This window comes from Tyto alba, unplaced genomic scaffold, assembly GCF_018691265.1.
Source record: "Tyto alba isolate M040663 unplaced genomic scaffold, T.alba_DEE_v4.0 Super-Scaffold_13, whole genome shotgun sequence".
Classification (NCBI taxonomy): domain Eukaryota; kingdom Metazoa; phylum Chordata; class Aves; order Strigiformes; family Tytonidae; genus Tyto; species Tyto alba.
The window spans coordinates 8617815-8641801 of record NW_024881275.1 but is presented as its reverse complement, the minus strand read 5'-3'; the positions used below and the strand labels follow the sequence as shown (position 1 = coordinate 8641801).

The window sequence follows — 23987 nt, the reverse complement described above, 5'->3', positions numbered from 1 at the left end:
TTGGGATGTCTGTCAAATGGAACTACTACTACACAGCCCACTTAAGCTTCTCACCTGTGCATCTCACTCAGCCAACAAGGGGACGGCACTCAAACTTGAGGAGTTACCTGGGGGGCCGTCCCAGTCCCAAGCGAGACTCCCTGACTGCAGAGCCGCTGTTTCAAGGGGCGATGGCTCCATTTCCCCTCTGGCAGGGATCCATTTTATAGCCTGGTCAAATCTGATCTGTGACCATTCATGGTCAGCAGTCTAGAAATGGCTCCCAACCGAGGCATGCCGTTGGCTGAGGGCCCTGTCGGTCCACCGAAGGGCCTGGCCTTTCCCATAAGTGACCACGGTCACTACTCAAACCCCCAAACCCTGGCTCCAAGTTTTAACTCTTTCAGAGGTCAGGAGGTATCGGTCTGTATCAGAGTGGGTGCACCTGCCCCCCTACTGCAGTGCAGGCCACTGCTAACAGGAAGACTCAGCCTTTTGTAGCAAGGGGTTTTCACCAGACGCCCCAGGACGGCAGTGGTGCAGGGACAAAAAACACATCAGGGAGGCCATGGCATGAGCCCCACTCCCAGCTCGCAGCAGCCCCCACGCCATGAGCCCTGGCAGAGACACCGCTCTCCTGGTCGCATGGCCTGTGGTGACCGGCTGGCAGGACCAGTCCTCTGGCCATTTGCCCAGAGACCCCTCCGAGCAGGGGGCTGCGGGGCCCCTCCCGTGCCCGTGGCCGCAGAGAAAGGCAAGGCAGGCAGCAGCACGGCCACGCTGGCTGGGCCCAGGCACCAGCAGCCTTTATTTGGCACGTTCCCCTTGGAAAGGCGCTCCTCGCCCCTGCCACCCGTTGCTGGCAGCTCTCCGGCTGGAAAGGGTGGACGCCGTGACAGCTCCTCGGGGCTGCTCGCAGCTCCTTGGCATGGCGGGCAGTCCCTGGGCCCTCCCGCGGCGCTCCAGCAGCCTCGTCTTCTCCCCCTTGCTAAAGGACACAGCAGAAAAGGGCCTCAGCTCTGTGGCCGGGGAGAAGGGCCCCCAGCGCCCCAGCGCCCCAGCGCCGGGCTCAGGCCCGTAGCTCTCAGAGGAGCGGCCGAGCCCAGCCCGCTGCTCCGGGTGGCGTCTCGTGGGCCCTCGTGCCCCAACCAGTCTGCAGCGAGAAGAGCGCAGAGCAGCCGGGGGTGAAGCCGGGCAGGGCCGAGACCCGGGACAGGGCGGGCGCGGCAGCTGAGGGCTGGCTGCCTGCGAGTCACTGCGCGGCGAGGGCAAGCACGGGCTGCCGCCGTTGGGAAGGCAGAGCCCAGCCAGCCGAGCCAGCCTTTCGTGGCCAGCCCGGCCACCTCCAGCGCTGGGAGCTGCCCAAGGCTTTCCTCGGCCTCTGCAGGACCTGCGCACACTTACACTTCCCACGCTGTCTGCGGGGGGTGCAGCTCTGCCCGCCCCTCGGACGCCATCTGCCTCGCAGGCCTCTGGCAGCTCTCCTTCTCCTGTAGCCTCTCCTTCAGCTTCTCGGCGTAGGCCTTTCTCAGGAGGTGGGGAGGGCGATAGGGATCCTCGAACAGGTGGCGGCAGGAGGTCTGCGAAGGCAGAAGAGGCTCTCCTAAAGCACTGCCGCCAACAGCTGGGGCCGCTCCCAAGGCTGCACGCTTCGGCCTGGGGCCGTCGCGACGGCTCCTGCTGCAGGGCAGCGGGCAGGGCAGCGGGCAGACAGAAGGCCCCTGCCTGGCGCACTGCCGGGAGACCTTCCCTGCTCCCCCCGCAGGGAGCAGGGCGGGGAAATGCCCTTTGGCTGGCGGCTGCCAAGTGCATGCCATACCTGGCCTCGCTCCATGTGCTGCCCCGCTCTCTTGGCATGGTATTGGTGCCACACTTCCGCTTCCACCTCTTTGCGCCTGGATGCCATCAGCACCTGGTGCCGTTTCCCTGCCCTCTCCGCGCGGAGGGAGCCCGTTCCCTGGAGGACACGCGCACAGCACACACGCAGCGTTAGTCTCCCCTGGCTCGGGCAGGGCCGGGGGCTGGGACGGTGGGCAGCTCTTGCCACCTCTTCGGCCCCGGCCCAGGGCCCGAAATGTGCCAGAGGACTGGCAGATCCCTGGGGCGTACCATTCCTGAGGGCTGCGCGGCACATGCAGGGAGCTGCAAGTCTGGGCAGCCTGGAGGTCTGGCCTGCGTCAGGTCCTCCTTGGAATTCTGCTGGATTACTGGCAGGAATCTGCAGAGGCACGGCAGCTGAGCCTGTGGGAGCCCCGCCTGAGGTGCTTGCTCTGGCATGGGCTCACAGCCTGCCCCCGGTGCCGGCAGCTCCCGGCACTTCAGCAGGAGGAGCAAGTGTCGAGCAGGACAAGGTCTCCGGGGCCTTTTCTCCCCAGCACAGGCACCCCCGGCCACGGGAAACATCTCACTCTCACTACAACAAGGGCACAGTGTGCCCCCATGCCCCCAGCCCCACCGCTTCTCCAGGAGGCTCACCTGCCTGGGCCAGCTTCCTTGGCTGTAGCCTGTTCGCCTTCCTTCACCTGCTGTCTGGCTAGAGAAACCCTCCGCTGAGCCAGGAACACTGGATCCAGCACACTCACTGCGAGCAGGAGGCAAGAGAAGAGCACAAGAGCATCTTTGATAGTTGGGCAGAAGCAACGACCCCAGCGCAGAAGAGATTTCCTCCTCAGAGCCAAACGCGTGGCTTGCCAGAGCTACGCGGGCTCGGCCCGGTCACAGCTCCAGGCAGAGTTGCTGGAAGGCAGCGCCCAGGGCAAAATGGGACGCAGAACCCTTGGCTGCCGTTCGCCATGAGGGGCTGTCCAGCTCAGAGCCTCTTCCCAAACGGGTCGCCCGCGCGTACTAGGACGGCTGCGCAGGCTCACAGAGCTGCTTTCTCCTCTCGCACAACTCGCACAGTGACCCTGGCTCTCCTGCCCTCGGGAGGACGTGAGGAGCACCCACAGCCCCCTGCCAGCACTCGGCTGGGACCTTACCTCTGCGGGCACCCCCGCCCCAGGGCGCCAGATCTCTCGTGGGCTTCAGAGAAATCGTGGGGACCGATGTTTGGTGGGGGATCTCAAATGCAAGCCTGGAAACAAGAAGGCAGCAGCTGGGCAAAAGGCCACCCCGCTCCCTTGCGGGCTGAGACTAAAAACTGCTGGCAGGCATCTGTGGGAGCCACTGCCGAGTCCTTGGAGGCCACAGGTCTCTGTGGGGCCCGAGGGGTCCCACGTCCTCCTTCAGCCTCTGCCGCTGCTTCCCTCGCCTTCCTGCCCGAAAGCTGATGATCCCAGCACACGCCCTCCTTGCTGCCCCACAGACCCTCCCGCCTCTCTCGCTCTCTCAGCGCAGATCGAGAGCGGACTGATCGCTGCGTTGGCACTCTCCAAGCTGGGGAGCAGCCAGCAGCCACGGACCGGGAAGCTCTTCTCCTGGGAAGGAGCTGGTCTTGCCGAGTTTGGCAGGAGAGGAGCCTCAGCAAGAGGGTGCCCCCGCCTCGGGGGCTCAGCAGCTGCTCCCTTGACCAGCCAGGGGCTGCAGAAGCCATCCTGCTCACCTTGGCAGCGTGATGACCGTGTCTCGACTGCGACGACTAAAATCGTTTTTGCCCGCGAAGGCCACGATCCTCATCATCTTAGGGTCCTGCAAGGGGACAGGGACACGTCAGCAGACGCCCATGCCGGTTGCTCACAAACCGTCTCGCTGCTCAAAGACACAAAGCTGCCTCTCCGAAAGCCTCGCACCACCCTCTCCCTTGATGCCATCAGCCCCCTCCCTTGAAGGGGCCGAGGTGCTCCTGAGACACGGCCTAGCTCACGGGGAGCGTGTCTAGGCCAGGCGGCGAGGCAGGCGACAGCAGCCAAGAGAAAGCAGCTGGAGAGAGCTTTGACAGCATTGCCACAGAGGCACGAGGAGCAGCCCCAGAGAAATGACAAGCTCACCCCGAGAAGAGCTGCCAGCATGTTCCCTGTCCCATCCAGCTCCAGCAGGCACTCGTCCAAGAAGGTCATGCTGACCACTTTTTTTCGCACAGCAAGGATGCCGATGCCCTTGAAGGAGAGTTCCACCTCCTTGTTTTCTTGGAGGGCCTCGGCAAAGAGAAGCAGGGTCTCGTGTACGCACTGCTCCACGATTTCCGGGCGGAAGTGGGTTTCTGCAGCAATCTGCTTAAAGTCCAGCTGAACAAACTGGGTCTTGTCTAGGAAACAAGCGCAGAGCAACCAAGTCACTCCCAGCACAGTTCAGCCCACCCTGAGACGAGGTGCCATCAGCGCCCAGCCCTCGGGCAGCGCCCTGCCAGAGCGCGCTCCCCTTTCAGCTTCGGCCACGTCTCCAGAGCGGCCCTGATGGACAGGAGAAGGCACAGAGAGGCTTTGCCTCCTGCTGCGAGCAACCAGCTGGAGCGTAGGGTGAGCTGGGGAGATGAGGCTGGCTGCCCGGGGAGGGGCAGGGTGCCGGGCTGCCGTACGCGTGCCCATGCTCAGCACTCTCCACGCTGGAAGAGCCTTTGCTCAGCTGTGTCACGGCACCACGTCAGCACCCAGCCAAACGCAAGAGCTGGACAGGGGCCACGCCCGTCTTCTTACCAGGAATTTGGGTCTTTGCGTGCTTGAGGCTGTAGAATTTCTTCAGAAACCTGCTCAGCTGGAACACGGGTCTCTCAACAGGCAAAACCTCGTCCTCTCCCACCGTGGCATGCACCGGGGCAATTGCAAATGTCCCAATTCCGATCTCCACCGCCTGAAAACGCAAGCAAGAAGAGGGAGCATTGTCAGGGCTGCGCAGAGGCGGGAAGGCTGCCAGATGACTCGAGTGTCGCCTTTGGGGTGGTGCTTTGTGCCCTGCTCGGGAGGCCCAGCGGGGCAGGACGGGGCACGGGCAGGAGGCAAGGCTCACCTTCTTCTGCAAGAGCTGTCTCCGGATGTACCTAGATGTGCCAGCCCAGACTTGCTGGATTTCTGGAAAGCAAAGGAAAGGCACGCCGTGCTCTGAGTCAGCAACGGCCACCCATCCAGCAGCCCCTACCCACGGAGGCGACAGTGGCGTGCACTCAAGCCCCCTTGCCCAGAGCAAACCCTTGCGCTGCCGGGGCTGCCCAGCTGCGCTCTTGACTGCCCCCAGCCTCCAAGAAGCCTGCCCTGTGCCCGTGATGGGCCTGGGGAGGACAGGCAGGCATCGGTAGTGTTTTGGGGAAGGGGATCCCGCCCTTTCATGTGAGCAGAGGTAGCTAGAAGCGTGAGCTACCAAAGCCACCCTCAAGGCCCAAGTCTCCATCGGGCAGGGCTCTCCCTGCAGCTGCCGGTCCCCTCCAGAAGAGCCCTGCTACAGCCCCATCCCCAGGCTCAGCGTTTCCAGAGCTCACGTCCCCTTCGCCTTGGCTCCCACAGCGCTCCTGCAAGGGCCCCCTGGGGCCTTACCTCTGGTGGTGAGCTCCTTGAGGGTTGGGAGATCCTCAGGCCCCAAGGGGTTAAAGAGCAGGTACTTAATCATCCTTTCCCCCTTGCACTGCAGCATCTGGGGAAGCGGTGCGCGTCCTGCTCCAAAACCCCTCTGCTCCTCGTCTCCTTCTCCTCCTCCTCCTTCTCCAATCTCCTCCTCCTCCTCCTCCTGGTCGCCACTGCCCAAGCAGCGTCTCCAAGGCTCTCCCGCGGCCTCCCCTCGCCTCCTCCTGGCAGCAGGGCAGCTCCTGCGGAGCAGAGCGCTGGCGAGAGCAGCCCTGGCGTTGCCCAGGCCTCGCCAGGGAGTGTGGCCGGGGGCACGGTGGGGAGAGGGAGCTGTCGCTGTGATGCGGGTGTCCCACTGTGACACCGCGCCGTGTCACACAGGGCTGCGGGCACCCTCCCCACGCTGCACGGGCAGGGCAGCCCCACTGGGCACCTCAGCCTGCGGCGCTGACACTCCCGCCTGCGCATCTCAACTCAGCCCGCCTCGGCTGCCCTCCGAGATACTCCTGGAAGGAACGCGCATTAATGCCGAAGGGGCTTCGCGCACTCGGAGCGGGGCTGGAGAGGTCCAGCCCAGGCCGCAGGGGGAAGCGACCCGCAGCTTTGCTCCACGAGACAGCACATCTTTAGCAGTTCAGAAGCTTCCCTTTGCAAAATGTATGTACCAAATGATCTCATTTTCTTCATCACTGGAGCAGCATTCCCACCTAAGCTCCTACTTCTTCCTATCACTTCGCCCATTTTGAGCTCCTTAAGAGTATTCGTTGATTTACGGGACATGACCAGAGAGCACTAAAAAAACCCAACATCCTAGGTCCTAGGTTGCAGTTGAAAGTTTCCATCAACACATTATTTCTAATCTGGAGCCTTCCTGAACAACCCAAGAGTAACAGCAAAATGAAGCTTGTGCTAGACTCATGCAAATCTCATTGTCTTTTCATCAGAATTAAGTTTCTTTCCACATTTTCCAGCTTTTGTCTTTCTTTGCCTCTACCATCCATAGCGATCTGAAAACCACTGACGACCCTTTTAAGTCAGGAGCCAGTTCACTAACCCCCGTTACAGAGTTCCTTTTTCTTTTTTTTTAGTTGTATTAACTCAAGAATATGCTCAGTAGTTTATTACTTCTAACCCTGCATTCTAGTGAAAGTTAAGATTCCAAGCTGATGCCATTATTGAAAATAATCATATTGTACTTCCTTGTTTAATGGTACCGAAATCCTGCTCCAAGATGAACATGGTATATATTTGGCTACTGAAAGGTCATGTTTTTGTGTACAGTTGTGTGCGTATATTAAGTGTGGTTTGTTTTGTCTTGTTTTTTTTTTTTTTTTTCCCCCGGTTACCCTAAAAAAAGGGAATTGTGCTACCCTTGAGTTAGGTATATCAAGAGCAGAAGGAATTTTCTGCCTAAAAGATACTACAGTGAAAAAAAAAAACCAACATAGGGGCAATTAAAAAAATAAATTAAAAATCTATATTAAAAAATAAAGACTAGTTTTTGTTTTAAAAACTTAAGAGGGTTTTGGTTTTGTTTTACTTTGGTTTGGGGTGTGTTGCTTTTTTCACTTTTCAAAACTATAATTCACATGATTGAATTCTCTCCTTGATTTCAGTTAAACCCTTGAAAGTGCTGAGCTGTTACGTGGTTGTTTTGGTTAAAATTGCTACCTTACACTTCCAACAGTCACTGATTTTTCTCCCATACAGCAGATTAAAAGTGTTTTACAATTCTTTGTGGTGAAAATAGCAATATAAAGAAATTTCTTAATTCCCTTGTTTCTGTTCAGTGAAAGAAACCCATTTTAATTACAGTGTGATTAATTCCAATACCCCATGTGTGAAATGAAAAGGAAGATCAATGCCTCACAGTCAGATTTTATTGCTTGAATATTATACCGACAACACTCTAAAGAAGCACACTTTTGAAAGATTTTTTTAAGATTCGTACTAAAAGCAACAGCAGGAAAAGCAAAACAACAAAACCCCCCTACTTACAAGAGAACAAAGGGGTTTAAGTTAATCCTGTTTTCTATATTGGTTGTTCTATAGACAGGCTCTGTCACATGTGACAGTGATTGGAGATGACAAACACCTTAACGCTGAACTTCCTCCTTCTTCCCACAGCCTTTATTGCTGAGCACAACACCATATGGTCTGGGGTATCCACCTGGTCAGTTGGGGTCAGGTCTCTTGGCTCTGTCCTCTTGGCTCTGTCCTCTCCCACATTGCCGAGCACCCCCAGCCTCCTCGCTGGCTGGGTGGTGTGAGATGCAGAGAAGGCCTGGGCACTGTGCAAGCACCGCTCAGCAACAGCTAAAACATCCCTGTGGTATCCACACCGTTTTGGCCACACAGCCAAAGCATAGCACCATGCGAGCTACTGAGAAGAAAATTAACTCAGCCAAACCAGTGCACTCTGTTAGCACTGTTCCTTCTTGAATAAAAAGGATCAGGTGAAGTGTTGTGTCTCTTTTCCGTATGTGTATCTTAACTTTATAACCTCCAAGACTGGTTAATCTAATGTGTTAATTTGCTCTCAGGGCATATGCGAAGGAGGTTTACAGTGGCTCAATTGCTAGATGAGGGCAGGTAAAATTCATACTTAGTCATGATCATACCAGGAGGATCAGGTGAATTTGCTAGTTATTTGAAATTAAACTTCTGTGAAGATTATATTTTACTTTTATTTCGTGCTCCAGTCATCCTCTTTACCAATGCATTTGCCTGGTGAAATGTTTACAGAAAAATGCAATTATGTACATGTTTTTCTACCATCAACAATGTCTGGTTATAAACATCACAGTCTGCAGGAACATTAAGAAGAATTAGAAGTGTTCCCTTTGAAGTAAATGGCTTTACGGTAGTTTGCCTGATTCAAACAGCTTGGCTAAACCTGATCAAAATCTCATTATAACTACTCATTATTTTAGTTAACAAAGATGCAGCCAACAGCTTTATTAAGGATACTAAAAACTCTTTTAGGATTTCTGTTTGCCTTTTACTGCCACTGTTTGATATGCTAAAAACATTATACTTCAGAGCTGACATTCAGACTTTTCATAGAGCGTACAAGCATCTGAGAGCAATTTAATAAATAATAACTGACAAATGTGACAACAATAAACTTCATATATGAACAATGAGTAAACTAAAATACTATTTTAGAAATATGATGGAACTGAAAAACTGATTTTCTTAATTTGATGCTTGTGTATACATGATGAAATAAGCCTCAGTAAATAGTGAGACAAGACTATATCTGAGAATATCTGTCAGCTGATAGAGTACACTACAAACTCATAACTATTTTATACTTAAAATTTACATGCATTTTCTGAGGAAACTGAAAGTTTCTTTAGAATTTAGCAACAAAATCAGGGCAAGTGTCGTGGTTTAGGCCTGATTGACAGCCAACCACAATGCAGCACCTCTCTCTCCCTTCCCCTCCGGCAATGAGAAGGGACAGAGAGCCAGGCTTGGGGTTCAAGATAGGACTGGGATGGGGGAAAATCCCCCTTTCATGATCACGAGCAAAAGGCAGACTCGTTAGGGGAAGAAAAAAAAGAACATACATTTATTATAGACACTAACAACACATAACAGAGTAGGACAGTGAGAAACATTGCCACATCTTGAGAACACCTTCCCCCCACCCCTCCCTTCTTCCCGGGCTCAGCTCTGCTCCCGATATCTCTACCTCCTCCCCCAGTGGCGCAGGGGCAGGGAATGGGGGGGTGCAGTCAGTGCTGCCACTTCCTTCATCTTTGGTGAGTTGAGTGTCCTAAACTTGTTCCCCCTGCTCCATCGTGGTCCCCCTCTCACAGGAGACAGTCCTCCACAAACTTTCTCTGACTTGAATTCCTCCCATGGGCCGCAGCGTTCCCCACACTGCTCCATCATGGGTCACTAACTTCCTCCGACTGGATTCTCTCCCACGGCTGCAGCCCTTCCCGAGCTGCTCCGGCGTGGGACTCCCCCGCATGCTGCAATCCTCCCAGCACTGAATTACAGCAGCGGGGCTACCTTTTTCCATGAGACCCCGGCCTTCTTCGGGCACAGAACCTTGATCAGCCAAGCAGGAACAACAGGCTGTAAATCAATGTCTGCTCCACCGTAGATCTTCATGGGTGGCGGGGGGGGGGGGGCCGCCCTGCCGTCTCACCACAGGATACAGGGGGGTCTCTGCTCCGGCACTCCTCCCCCCTCCTTTCTTCCTCCGTTCCTCCACTGACCTTGGTGTTCATGCAGCTGCAGCAACTCCTCCTCACAAGTCCGACTGCCCGTCACCACGTCCCTTCTTAAATACGTTGTCGCAGAGGCGCAGCCGATTGGCTCAATTTCCCAAACAGAAGTGGAGCTGACGTGGAGCTGGGGGAGCTTCGAGAAGCTTCTCACAGGGGGCCGCCCCGATAGCCCCCTCCCCTGCCACCAAAAAACTCCACCACTCACTCAACCCAGGACAGCAAGAAAAATAATTCAGGTGTCCAATAAACACTAAAATTGTACCTAAATGCTTGGGTCATCATTATTCGACAGGCAACAACTCCTACTTTAAAACATGGTAGTTCTTCAAAAACAAGTAGCATTTCAAGGAGATACTGAATCATAGCCGATCATCCTATAATCCGAAGGCCACCAGAGTGTTCAAGCCAGTTCCAAGGATGTCCACAAAGGACATTCTTTCAGAAAAGGAAAAAAATTAGATGGTCCTAAAACAACTGTTTGAAGTGAAATTGTCCAAGAGTCCAGAGAATCATGAAATCCAGGAGAGTCATTATCACTTGGAACTCCAAGTTTATATCTTCTCTGAAAAATACTGACTTCATCAGTATCATTAATGCAGGCCAGATCCAGAAGGTGAATAGTAAATACTTTCAATCCAATGTTGTAAAGATTAATGCTTATGATGAATTTTATATTGTGAATAAGAAACCCCTGGCGGGTTCAGAGGAACCACTGTCAATTAATAAGCATAAACAGATACACTCATCGTATAAACTTTCTTTTCTGAAATGAAAAGATGGGTTTTTTAAACAGTTGAAGTTTTTCAAAACATTTCTCATTCATATACTAGCCCAATTTACATAATGGGTTTTTAGGATTTTAAGATAGATTGCATTATGGAATAAGTATGTTGATGACTTTTAGCTGTCGTTCATCCTACCATAAAAGGGATCTGAATTTGATCATGTTTTTCATACAGCAGCATTCTACAATCTTGATTTACTTTCCTGTTTAAAAAACTATATTGTAAATACACACTAAAGGAATGGAGAAAGAGTGCGGTAGCGATGAACAAAGAAACTTTTCTGCTTTCCCACTTATTCAAAGGTGAATTCAATTCAGTTTCCCTGTGTTTCACCTATGATTACCTGAAAAATAGAGTCGTAGAATTAGATTCATATGTCTCACATCAAAACATACTTTCTTAACCCAAAGGGCAAGTATACTTTCTATGCAAAGAGAGTGAGTTAGAATTATCTCCTTCTGATCGCATAGACACGGTGTCTCTCATTTTAAGCACATACTTGGGAGAAGCTTTATGTAGAATATACTCAGCTTAGACAGTCATCATGTGGCAGCAATTAGATGCAAAAAAATAGTTTTCAGATAAGTCAGACATTCTTCCTCATCGTATCATATGGTAGGATTTGAATGCCTAGGTGTGATCTGCTTTTATCTTTCTCTTTTAATTCTTTATGACAGAGGTACGGAAAATTTTTCTGGATGATTCACAACTATTTTTCTCATAAGTCAAAAGCGTTGGAGAATTTTCTTAGCAAAGTGGTTGTAGTGGCCACACTATGGGACTTTTTGCCTTTTTAGCTTATTTATTACACTACTGAACAAATAAAAGTGAGATTTGTAGTTGAAACTTTTCTCCACCAGCATGATATGTTGCCTTTTCTATGGAAGTGTGCATTGGCCGTCCTGGTATAATAATTTCCACTGTCTCCCTGTGTTGTGGTTTAACCCCGCGTGACAGATAAGCACCATACTGCTCCTAGACCTAATCAAGCTACTATGAAGAAATTATAATTCCATCCTGGCCAAAACCAGTACACCCTTGTACTTCTTCACTTTGCATTCAGTGCACAAACAGCTATTTATTTTTAAACAGACAAAGACACAAATATGTATACATATTGACCCAAGCTGCATAGTTCATGTGGTATCCCATTCATACAAGACTGTTCCTTCCCTTTGGCTTCAAAGTTTATCCACCTGACAACTGGCTTATTGCTTCGTCAAAGACTGCAGTGGCACTGTTACATTCACTTTATTTAACAGAATGAACGTTTAGTAAATTGTATGGGTTAGGTACACATAACATTACATTATACAAAATATCCAGTTTGTATTTGACATAACCATGTTAACCTTCCCTTTAAAAAGGTGTTTCCACGAGTGCAGCCCATAAAACCATTCATGAGGAAATTGAAATGTGACAATTGTTGGTAACTCTCTGTAAATACTTTTTTTCCGCTTCATTTTTTTTTAAAAAAAGACATGCAACACATTTCAATGCAGATATTATATTATTCGCCTCCACTACCCAAAACTGTAAATTTATGTCTGTGCATGATTTAGCTCTACATTCTAGCAGTTATTTTCAGTGATATCTCCCCAGCCTGCTCGTCAGAGCCAGCGGATAAAACTTGATTTCCTCTTGAAGCTGGATAGCTCGAAACATTCTCATAAAAACCCGTTATCTGTACCCACTACTTTAAACTTACTAAACTGCAGTACTGTCACTTGTTAAGTCTCAGGTTCTCTTTCTTTTGCCATCCGAAAACCCCAGCGGAAAAGTTCCAAAAAAACCCAGTGGAAACACCTTCACATGGACCATAAGGTAAGGGCTGAAGTGCATGGCAAGTCTACAGACCACCACGGGATGTGAGAGGAAAAGAGGAAGCCACTCTGCCTCCTAGGTCTTGTTTACAGACAAAAGATGCTGTCACTGAACCAGTATTACGTTTGGGCTGCCACATACTGTGTACACCATGCCACACTACCACTAATACTGTATTCATATTCCAATAACCGTGTTCACACCACTAAAACTGCATCCTCCTTCTTTGTTTCTGTTGTGTAAAATCTGCAAGTCACACATGTATAAATGCAGTTGTCCACTCAGACTTTCCAGTAAACAAACAACAAGACACAGACTACCCTGGAAAAGCCCGCAGACAAGAATTTTCACTCTGGAAAAAGGAAGCTGCACGTTTAATGGAAAGCTTACAACCGTGAGAAGTGGCAAAAAAAAAATGAGTACTGAGCTGCCTCTTCCAATCGCGGCAGTGCTGAAAGGAAGTGGTTGGCAGCTGCTGTTTAAAATGGTGCGCACTGAAAAAGGGCTGGGAAAAAAATCTCTGGAAAGAAAAACCCATAGGGCTGTGGGATCGTTTTTGGAGGACGATGGCAACGCTGGACAAGAGCAAGTCTTTGGCTACATCGCCAAAGGGACGCGAAAAGAGGAAGAAGAACTGAGCGCGCTGTACAGCTGGTGCATGATGAGGACATCTGGACCTTCGTCGGCCAGAAGCCTCGGGACTAGCAAACAGGAATGCAGAAAAACAAGACAAGGATGCCGAGCTTTGTCTGAGGAAAACATGCAAGGCGACGGTTAATGGAAAACATCTGGCCGTTTCTTAAACAGTGGAGAGTTTTCTACCTTGAGCTAAAGGTGCATAGAACGTTGTGTTTGTGCGTGTGAGATTTAATGAACCAATAGGCCTAGGATAGCAGTAACGGACTTGTAGCCGATGAGCTGTCTGGTGTATTACGGACAGAGGGTAGTGACCAATCAGATGTTAGCCTTAGGCGCATGGACAGCGTGTGAAGAATGCATGTAACCCATCAAGCTTTTTGTTTATGTGTGATCAGTTGCTAGGAGGATATATAAACAGCGCGCTTGTATCGGCAACAAACGTCTTGGATTTATGACTCTTACAGAGTTGCCGGAGTCCATTATTCTCCTCACAGGGCACGGCTGGCAGAAAAAATCTCTCTTGCTCTGGGACAACCTGAACAGCAGGGCCCCACGTTGTCGGAGGGCATTCAGGGGACGGCTGTCATGCTCACTCAACTTACCATTTTTCCCAGGGGTGAGGTGTTGGTCACAGTGGGCAACAGGCCCCTGAGCTCACCTGTCTTTAACAGGACCCTGTTCAGCTGCTGCTTTCTCCCTGCGGAGTCACAAAGAGCAGGCAACTTGCGGCAGCTTCACGTTCTAACAAGGAGTTGGTAAAGCGACTGCTTCCCCCCACTTCCCTCAGAGCAAGCTTTCTGGATGTACAAATAGGAATTGGCAGTGGCGGAGAAGACCTTACGGATCTTACACTATCATACAGAACCAGGTGGCACTGGGACGGTATGCTATTTTCCAGCTTTCCGTTCTCCCTGAGACAGGTTAAAGGAATGCTGCGTATCTGATGACTACACCTATGTTTGGACACCTTTCCTCAAAGTATTTTAAAATCATGGAGAGGGTTAAATGCAATTGGTTAGGTACAAGCACTGCATATCTGTGGCTGAAAGGAAAAGGCTTCCTTCATTTGACTATTTTTTCTCCTTCATAAAAGTTCCTGCCTGCTCCCTACCAGTACTCCCTGCCCGAATGCTTCTTGCTCTCCAGAGGCTCTGGTTCATGATTTTCACATTTGCAGTCATTCGGTCTCTCCGCAGGCATGTGTTGTTTCCTCTTATAAGAGTCAAATTAAGGCAGCACAATGTGTGGGAGTTGGCTCGTGTGCAGGTCTTTATGGTACTGAAACCACTGACATACTGTACCACTGGATTGCCAGTTATGCATATGAACATAGCGATGAAGAAGTTGGTCTGTTTTGTTTTGGTTTGTTTTTCTTCTTTTTTCTAACTGTAAATGAATTGAAGCACTTTGGCAATGAGTGTAAATGATGCCAAGTTTTGGTTTTCTTCTTTTTTCTAACCGTAAATGAATTGAAGCACTTTGGCGATGAATGTAAATGATGCCAAGTTTCAAGCAAAGCTTTGGAAAAGTACCCAGCATTTTGTCAATATCCTAAAACATCACACCACAGCAAGGCAGAATAACGTTGACTTCCGACAATACATGTGCACTAAAAATGGTAATTTTCCTCTACCCTGAAGTGATCTAAGGATATCACTTTCATATTTTACCATGCATTAAAAACCTTCTTCATCCCTGAGAACGCAACAGGCCCTTAACTCAAGACTGAGATTTCACATGGCAAGCGAAAGATTTCTCTACACATCATCCATTAACTTAGAATTTTGCTTTGAATGTTCATTCTCATGACAAAGAAAGGGAAAGTCAAAGTTTTAAAAGAAAACGCTGGGTTTTCCTATAGAACTTCCTTGGTCTGTGCATTTTCTGGCCCCTGAGAAAACTGATGGGATTCTTCCCAACCAAACTCCAAAGTGAAAAAGGATGTACAGTTTATTGTAGTTTGTCGACAGACATTTTCTCCTAAACAGGCCTTTGTGCAACCTCAGCTTCCCTGGGAATTCCTAACAAAGTTTTGATGCAATATTACTTACACGCGTGTTCAGAAACAACTGGAGTTTCCCAGGACTCTCCCTCCAGTTCTTTGATTGCTCATTTTGTTGGCCACTAAGAGTCACAACTCCACGCATCTCAGCATCCTTAAAGCCTCAGCTCCCAAGGCAGAGCCCCATCCCACATCCAGGGAAAAGCAAGGAAACAGTCAATGATCAAATTAAGTAATGATTTCACTTGCTGAGTAAATGAATGTCTGAGTTTTGTGCTGCATGAGAAATACATCCAACACACACACACACAGAGCTTTAAAAGACAGTTTGTCTCTCAGCATTTCCTATGAAAGTCTAATTCCCGGTAACATCCATTTACTTTCCCTGCTCAGATTTAAAGCTGTCTTGTGACCTAAAAGAGGAAGGTAAGGTAAGAACCAATGCAGAGGCAACACTCTTCAGCCCAAGCTAAAAAAGCTGAACTAGTTCCCCTGCATGTTATTTTGCTTTGTCTTGCCTGACTGGACACCAACTGTGACAAAATAAATTCTTCTATCATGTTTTTGCTTGGCTAAATCAAGCCAACTCAAGAACAAATTTATTAAAAGGGAAAAACCATGGGAATGATAGAAAGGAGGAAAATCTCCTTTCCGTTATCTGGGTAACTTGCAGTGCTTTATGTGTGAATGAACAAATCTTCTTTCAAGCTTGACAAGCTGCCAGCAATTTGGATTTGTTCTCATAATATACCTAAAAGAAAACTTCTTATTTCTGCTTCTAATTCATCTCTTCGGCCACAGACACGTATATGTGTAGTTTAATTCACAAGTTAGTATTCAATAAGTTTAGAAGAGCCATTTGCTGTGATTTGGAAGGCCTTAAACAAAACCTCAGGAATAGCTTCAAGACAAACAGGAAGTTATGTCCCTGCTAGCACTGCTGAGACAGATGAACAGCTCACATAATAGCGTAGAATATCTGAACTTTAAAAAGTTTCACTTTCTGCCAAGCTTCTGCACAACACTCGGTAGTGAGGATCCCAGTTAAAAGACCCAATACGGTAATGGTCCATAAAACAGAAGACAGCACAATACTGAAGGACCTCTTCAAGCTGGGCCAAGTATTAAAGTAGGTCTCGAAGGGGACTAGAACTGAAGCCCCTGTTGTTTTCTTCTGTGCAGATCACCTCCATGGAGTGTTGATGGAGAAAGTGAAATGCTGAGCCTTAAGCCAGTTTCAAACAGATTTAATAAGGATTTGGAATTGCTCTGCAAATGGCCTGACAGATGGTGAAAAAAGTTTAATGTTGACAAATGGACAGTAATACACAGCAGGTTCTAAAAACCCCAGACGTGCTGGGGTACACATGAATGAAACAGGATTCATTCTCAAGGCCTTAACAGTTGACTTCTTGTTAGCAAGCAAACCATGTATAATTATAAAGCTGCATAACCAAGCTGGTGTGAGGTGTTTAACAGCTCAAACTAAGAAGTCTGGAATACCAGCACACAAAGCTTCACTGCAGCAGCTTGTCATGAACAGAGCTCTCACATGCTTGGAATAGTTTGTTTAATCTGACATGCTGCAATCAATGCACCCAAGAAGAGACTCTTCTTGTGATCTCTCCTGTTGTGCAACCGCATAGCAAGAGCAGCCGCTCACGCTCTCTAGTGTAACAGGGCGAGGAAGGACTTTGCAGCTCTGTTGCTGCAACTCAGGCCAAGGTGCTGCAGAGGACTTTCACGTATAACTTCAACATAACTTCCAGGAGGATCTGTTCCATGATCTTACCAGGCACTGAGGTGAGGCTGAGTGCTCAGCAGTTCCCAGGGGCCTCCTTATTACCTCGTTTGAAAATGTGTGCAGTTTCCCTTTTTCCAGTCACCGGGGTCTTTGCCTGACTGCCGTGACATTTCAGAGGCTGGCGTGGAAATGACATCTGCCTGTTCGCTCAGGACCACGGGAGGCCTATTCCAGGGTCCCATGGACTTGTGCATACTCTATTCAATCCAGTCTACCGCTTCCTTCACGACACTCATCCCAACTTTCCAGCAATTCCGCTTGTGTTGTAGTTTTCTGAGGATGCCAGAAGACACATTTTGGAATTTGCTCCCTTTTGTGAGGTTGGTCTGAGCTCCAAAGAACATGCAGGCTGAATACTGCTAACACTGCAGTAGCAGCAGAGCACTTATACTGCTCAGTGCTCAGTACAAGGGTTCAGAGCGGCTGTTGCCAAGGCCTGAGCAAACAGTGGACAAATTGGGAGGCAAGAGTCACCTCATGTTCCAGACATGTCCGGCTTAGTTGCACATACTGCTCCTAGTGCTCTTTTACCCTTTCAAATCATGGTTTTCTCCTGTGTGCAGTGCTTTACCTGGCAAAAAAAGGGCTTTTTCAAAAGTTATGCTCCTTCCTAAATGAATAAACATTCTGCAAAGGTCATTGGACAGTTCTTGACGGTCAGCCAAGGGCTCATCTAAGGAGTGTAGCCCTTCAAGGAGCATCAGGCCCAACAGTTAGCCAAGGGCTCATCTAAGGAGTGTAGCCTTTCAAGGAGCATCAGGCCCACCATTTTCTTTTGGCAGTGTGAATCTGCTCTAAGAGTGATGTGACCAGCCACGGAGCTCTGGTCATCCATGAAAAGTGGTGTTTAGATGCAGAGAAGCTGTGCTCTGAAGACCTTGAGGCCCATGTCCTGGAAGGGACACCGCGCTCCTGGTCGCATGGCCTGTGGTGACCGGCTGGCAGGACCAGTCCTCTGGCCATTTGCCCAGAGACCCCTCCGAGCAGGGGGCTGCGGGGCCCCTCCCGTGCCCGTGGCCGCAGAGAAAGGCAAGGCAGGCAGCAGCACGGCCACGCTGGCTGGGCCCAGGCACCAGCAGCCTTAATTTGGCACGTTCCCCTTGGAAAGGCGCTCCTCGCCCCTGCCACCCGTTGATACAGGGCCTAGATAGGAACAGGGGATGTAAGGGTTAATATGGGAATAGCAAGAAGGGGATGACGAGGGAAATAGTCGAGATAAGAGTTTGCTTAGCTTGTGCGAGACAGATATTGCTGTGTTTGTGTTGCTCGACCACTATCTCCTGTTTAAGTACAAAGCCTCCTCCACCCCTGAGTAAGTGGGTGTCAGTAGAAGATTACCCCACAACCGGCACAAACCTGCTCTGCGGGTCCAGGGGTTGACAGAGACTGCGCAGGAATTCGGGGTGAAAAGTTCAGCACTGAGGAAGAGGAGATACTTCCTCCCACGACCACCGCCCAGTCCTTCACGACCCCTGCCCAGGACCAAAGGAACTCACTGCGCAGACTCAACTGGGAGGAGATCATGGAAATGCTAATTTTAATACGAAGCGGGGATAGGTGATGCATATGTATAGGCGTATTGCGAAATATTATGAATATGTAATCATTTGCTCTATAAATCTAAGGCAACGGTGCCACATGGCAGCACACACATTAGGAGGAGCGATCCCCTGTGTGCCCAGCGCTGAATAAACTTACCTACTTTACAATCTATCAGATTGTGGAATCTGTTTTCCACACGTCACCGTTGCTGGCAGCTCTCCGGCTGGAAAGGGTGGGCGCCGTGACAGCTCTTCGGGGCTGCTCGCAGCTCCTTGGCATGGCGGGCAGTCCCTGGGCCCTCCCGCGGCGCTCCAGCAGCCTCGTCTTCTCCCCCTTGCTAAAGGACACAGCAGAAAAGGGCCTCAGCTCTGTGGCCGGGGAGAAGGGCCCCCAGCGCCCCAGCGCCCCAGCGCCGGGCTCAGGCCCGTAGCTCTCAGAGGAGCGGCCGAGCCCAGCCCGCTGCTCCGGGTGGCGTCTCGTGGGCCCTCGTGCCCCAACCAGTCTGCAGCGAGAAGAGCGCAGAGCAGCCGGGGGTGAAGCCGGGCAGGGCCGAGACCCGGGACAGGGCGGGCGCGGCAGCTGAGGGCTGGCTGCCTGCGAGTCACTGCGCGGCGAGGGCAAGCACGGGCTGCCGCCGTTGGGAAGGCAGAGCCCAGCCAGCCGAGCCAGCCTTTCGTGGCCAGCCCGGCCACCTCCAGCGCTGGGACCTGCCCAAGGCTTTCCTCGGCCTCTGCAGGACCTGTCAGATTATCGTCCCTCTGAGTTACATACAAACTTGGGGTAGTATTTATCTGGATGTGTATGTGCGAGTGGGTGGGACTGTGGTCAATCCGTTGTTTCTGGAATAAAGATACAGCACATTCCTTGGCACAATGTGCACGCAGTTACGGTAGGAAAAGCGGAAGCATGGGAGAGAGTGTCTGCGGAGTTGTGCAAAACATTCCTTGAGAAAAGGGGAAGAGCAGGAGATAAACCTGTATAATTCTGTCAAATATTCCTTGAGAAAAGTGGGAGAATAGGACCACGTGGCCTCCAATTCACATTCTTCCGTGGCGCCATGACAACACAAAACACTGGATCTTCTCACTGTCCTGTGCTTGTTTGGGGCACCAAGTGTTAAGGAAATACGCATTTTACAGTTTTTTCACTCTTTCGCTTCTCCCACACTTCACAGCAATGCATGAAGAAAACCAATGCCCACAGGTGGCAGGAGCCAGGCTCTGCACTGGCAGGTGTTCAGAAATGCCGAAATTGGGATGTCTTGCTGTAATGTGAGAATTCCATCACAGGAACTGTATTTTTCCATTTACTGACAAGGCAAACACCGAACTGTGGTACGGACACGCGTGCTTTGCGAATACAAACTGTCACTTGGCACTCGCACTGACTCGGGATGTTTAGATAGAGAAAGCCCAGAAGAGCCTTTGCCGCATGAAAACAGCAATAATGATAACGATAAACCCTTCCACCCTTGTGATGCCTATGTCGCGTACCGATGCAGCCCAAACTCCCAATAGGCTTGGGCTAAAAGTAGTTCTGAGGTCATACGAAAAGCCCAGGAGACCGGGGCTAGCCTGGTACTTGGGCCGTCTGGATGTGCCTCCTCCTCTGGGGGCCCAGATCCCTCAAGGGGAACTGCGCTTATTCATGGCACAGAGTCCACTGTGCACGTCCACTGAACTGCTAGGAAAGCAGCGGCAAGACAGAAACAGGGATTACCTGGATCACTAAATCTCATCTCCTGCAGGCGCATCAGCCATGAAATGAGCACGTATTCCAGAAGGGCTCAGGGCACTTCCTCCAGCCACCACAGAGGGTGCCTTCGGCACTCAGTAGCAAATGGATGGCCTGTCATAAAGTACAAGCTGCCAGGTCTTAGTGAGCGTTCCCCAGGCAGCAGCCAAGAGGAGAACCCTCAGCAGATCTGAAACAAGGGTCAGTGTGAAATGGGATATTAGCCAAATTTGGTATCATGCTTGCACGAGACAAGACACATTGCTTGTATCGCTCTGCCTCTATTTCCTGTTCAAAACAGGGCCCCCCTTTCCTTTCCTTAAATAAGTGTGTATCAGCAAAATATCACCTCCCAACCGGCACAAACCCGCTCTGCGGTTTAGCCCGGGTCCAGGAGGCGACAGAGACTGCGCAGGAATTCAGGATGAAAAGTCCAGCAGTGAGGTAGAGGAGATACTTCCTGCCCCGACCACTGCCCAGCTCTTCACGACCCCTGCCCCGGACCAAAGGAGCTCACTGCGCAGCCGCAAGGAGGAGGAGACCTAATTATAATAAGAAGCGAGGGTAGGCGGGAATAGGTTATGAATATGTATACGCGTCTCATGAATACGCAACACACTGTAACATATAAGCAAGACTAGAACGGCAGGGGGGCGCGCACGCTTGTTGCGGGGGAGCGTTCCGCCGTGCGCCCGGCGCCGAATAAGCATACCTGCTTTACAACCCTGAGTTGCGAAGTCTTTCATCCGTAAATCAAGTGCTCGGAGAGAAAGGGGAAACAAGGGAATTCTGAAAGCCTCGGAGCCGTCACGCCCCCACAACTCGTGCACTCAGGTCACTGTTGGGCGCTGTGCTGGAAACAGCCGCCAGCGCCCCCGACATGAGCCCCCTCAGGGCACCCTGGGGCCGGCAGCCGCCGCCGCTCCGACCGGCGGGGCCCGCGCGCTCCGCAGCGCCGGCCGTACCGATCGGCCCGGCCGCCCGGGAGCCCCCTCAGGAGAAGGGGGACGTGACCGGCGCGCCCGCGGCTAATGGCCGCCTGCCCACAAGATGGCGCCCGCGGGCCGCGTCGCGGCGGTAACGGTCGCCCGAAGGCGGGTTTTGTCCCGCTTCCATCAGGGTCTAGTTCTCGTTCTCTCGACTGGTCTTCCCGGTTTCAACCCTGCGGTCTGAAATGAGGGTTACCTCTCGGTACCTGCCTCAACTGATGCCATGGCTGAGAGATCGCACTAAGAAGATGCAGCTTCCATTTGGGTACAAAAAATTCTGTTCCTGAACGTCTGTATTGGTTTTGTCCTTGGACAACACTGCAAGCATAAACTTTTCTTCCAGGACGAGGAGCGGAAAACTGTTCGAGGATGAGTCTTCCTGCATCACATTAGCGATCCCTGCCAATAGCGGACTGTATCTGCTAGGTTCCTGCATGAGAAAGGAGGTGTTCTGTGGCTTTGTACAGATGAACTCGCATGAACCTGTAATTCCTGGTTGCCTCAGCAGGGAGACGCGAAGAAATCCGAACAGCGTCGGAGTAAAGGAAGAGGGTATTGCAGGCTGGAATGCCTTTACCGGGACTCAGTGTCAGATCAGTCACGCGACATGAACTACCCTATGGCCTAAGCCACAGCACTGCAGGGACAACCGGTCCCCGCAAACCAGAAGCCAACAACCTGACTAACTGCCAGTGGTTCAAATTTGCCGTACATTTATGACATAAATTGTGCCTCACGTGTTTGATTTTGCCACCTATTTTTCATGGCCTGTGTGAGTGGAAGAACGCTGTGTCCTTCACAAAATGATGTCACCTCTGTTTTCACAGTGGTTTCTCAAGGATGGGGGGGGGGTCATGTCCGTCAAACCGTGGGCCTCGTGCTTGCCTCTGCTCTGCAACCAAGACAAAGGCACGGGGGGCGTGCAGAAGCCGTTTCCTGAGATCCTGACACTCTGTTACTGTGGGCCAATCTGGAGCGTACCGCCTCAGCATCCACACAGTTTATAAGACTAATCTTATCAAGAGCTTTATTTTAGGTGGATGAGACATTTTATACTGAAAAAGACCCCAGCGTGATGGTGACTGAGGCTGAGATGACTTGGCAAAGGTACCCGCCGTGAGCTGGAGGTTTTCTTGGGAAGGAATTAAGAGTATGGAAACAGTGACGCCCTGCAGCCCGTCATCGCTGTTCAGGTGCACGTGGGCAGTTAGGGGAGGTCGGTGCCTGCGCACAGAAGACACGGAGGCAAAGGGCAGGGTCGGGAGGTGGTCCTGTCCCACTGTGATGGGAGGGAGGTGGTGCAAGTGACAGCCCTGTGTGTGGCAAGCAGTGGGGAAAGGGCCGGTGTTCGTTGTGAAAATGTATCCCTAAGTCGTGTTTTGGGGAGCCAGGCAGTAATCTAGCCATCGCCTCTTTCCTCCCTGCCGCGGACACAGGTTCTGCTTATGCAGCTTAAGCCACAGCCGGTCCCGCGGACAGGGGAGGGCACCGGGGGCACTTTGCACCGGGAGCCTTCCCAAGACCCCGATGATGTGCATTTGTAACGGCACCTGGAGGCATTGCCAAAGCGACGGAGTTGGGCTTAAGGGCACACACACGGCTCCTTGTCCAACCTTGCTTGCTGGCACAGCCAGCACCCCCAGCGTGATAACTCTGACGAGACCCGTGTGCGTTCGTGTCCACTGCTGAGCTGCTCCGTGGCACAGAGACGCTGCAGCCGGGGCAGCCATCAGTTCCTCGGCTGGCAATGCGGAAGTGGGAGAGCTGTGGAAGAAGCTCTCACCCTCAGGTCTGGCCTTTGCTGAAACCAGTCCCCCTGCATTCCCCAAAACACAGCAAGAAGTTGTTTCTCACGCAGTTCAGGGCACTGAGGGAGAGTTGAGGCTGGGTTCAACGTTAAGAAAGTCCATCCCTGTCAGAACCAATGACCGTCCTCTGGATTCCAGGTCACCCCTCTCCTAAAGCAAAGCCTCCGGGAGAGACCCGGGCAGAAAGCTGACGAGGCATTTCCCAGGGCATAAGCACCAGTTCGCCTCAGGCACTGCTTCTCTGCGCCCTGCAGGGATGAGATCTGTCAAGAGGCACCTTTCCGCATCTGTGTCTGTTCTCACGCCTCCCGTGACAGCAGCTGGGCTCCTCTGGATGCCAGGGCACAGCCAAGGGAGGCAGGAGCCTGTTGTTATAAAGCAGAGTTCCGAGGGCTCTTTTCTGGGGGAGAAGCAATGGGGCATCTACAAAGGAGCCCGCTGCCGTGATTCCTACTGCCACGCGACACGGCAGCTGCTGAAGCCAGCAGCAGAAAGATCAGGTCTCTGCACCCTCTTGTGAACGTTCTCCACAATTACAGCGGCGCAAATCCACGGGCCGTCTGCGGCAGGGAGAGCGGCTGTGACACTCGCTCCTCCAGCACACCAGCAGGCCAGATGCCGGCGCTGAAGCGCTGGTGCTGTCAGCAGCTGTTGAACCCAAGCCACGCGAGAAACAGCGGAACTCGGGGGATTATCCAGCCCCTTCGCTGGCGGGTCACTCCTTTCCACACCGGGCTGCCTCACCGACTCCAAAGACGCCTGAACCTGAGCTCTGCACGCACAGACCCGAAGCCCAAACCCCGGCGCAGGCGCAGACACCTCCAGCAGCACAGACATCAGCCCACCTGGAGAGCTTCCTGCTTCGTCACCCGCTGTGGGGTGCAGAGGCACGTGCTGGAGGGGGCAGGGTTGCAGCTCATCGCGACCGGTTCCACTGACCGCCAGCAGAGACCGGGGGTGATGCCCAGTTGGGTCCCCGTCGGCCCTGCGGCCAAGCCACCTTCCCCCCTGCCCGCTCTGCCCTGGGCCTCCGCTGCGCTGCGGGCGGGCGGCTGCAGCAGGGTTCCCAGCGGGAGGAGGCGCCGCCGACACGGCCCTGGGGCTGCGGGGGCCCACGGCCGTGCCCCCCAGCAGGCGGGCGCCACTGTCGTGGTTTAGGCCTGATTGACAGCCAACCACAATGCAGCACCTCTCTCTCCCTTCCC

At 51.7% G+C, this 23987-nt stretch overlaps 1 protein-coding gene across 1 annotated transcript; it reads right to left on the bottom strand.

Annotated features, from left to right (window-relative positions):
- Positions 1 to 642: 642 nt before the first annotated feature.
- On the bottom strand, positions 643 to 23987 carry LOC122152878. The gene is made up of 11 exons (XM_042787683.1): positions 20698 to 23987; positions 18408 to 18588; positions 4551 to 4704; positions 3906 to 4162; positions 3521 to 3606; positions 2958 to 3052; positions 2455 to 2560; positions 2089 to 2197; positions 1799 to 1936; positions 1384 to 1559; positions 643 to 967 (listed from the first exon to the last, which is right to left on the bottom strand). The coding sequence occupies exons 4-11, from the start codon at positions 3972 to 3974 to the stop codon at positions 787 to 789; spliced, it is 960 nt and encodes a 319-aa protein (XP_042643617.1). The 5' UTR covers positions 3975 to 4162; positions 4551 to 4704; positions 18408 to 18588; positions 20698 to 23987; the 3' UTR covers positions 643 to 786.

Bases quoted from the DNA above. Each gene is read 5' to 3' on its own strand.
- LOC122152878 (XM_042787683.1), bottom strand. From the start codon at position 3,974: ATGACCTTCTTGGACGAGTGCCTGCTGGAGCTGGATGGGACAGGGAAC. The intron at 3,607-3,905 runs GTGAGCTTGTCA...GTCCCCTTGCAG, and splicing joins TGCTGGCAGCTCTTCTCGGG to GACCCTAAGATGATGAGGAT. The intron at 2,198-2,454 runs GTGAGCCTCCTG...GTGCCTCTGCAG, and splicing joins AAGGAAGCTGGCCCAGGCAG to ATTCCTGCCAGTAATCCAGC.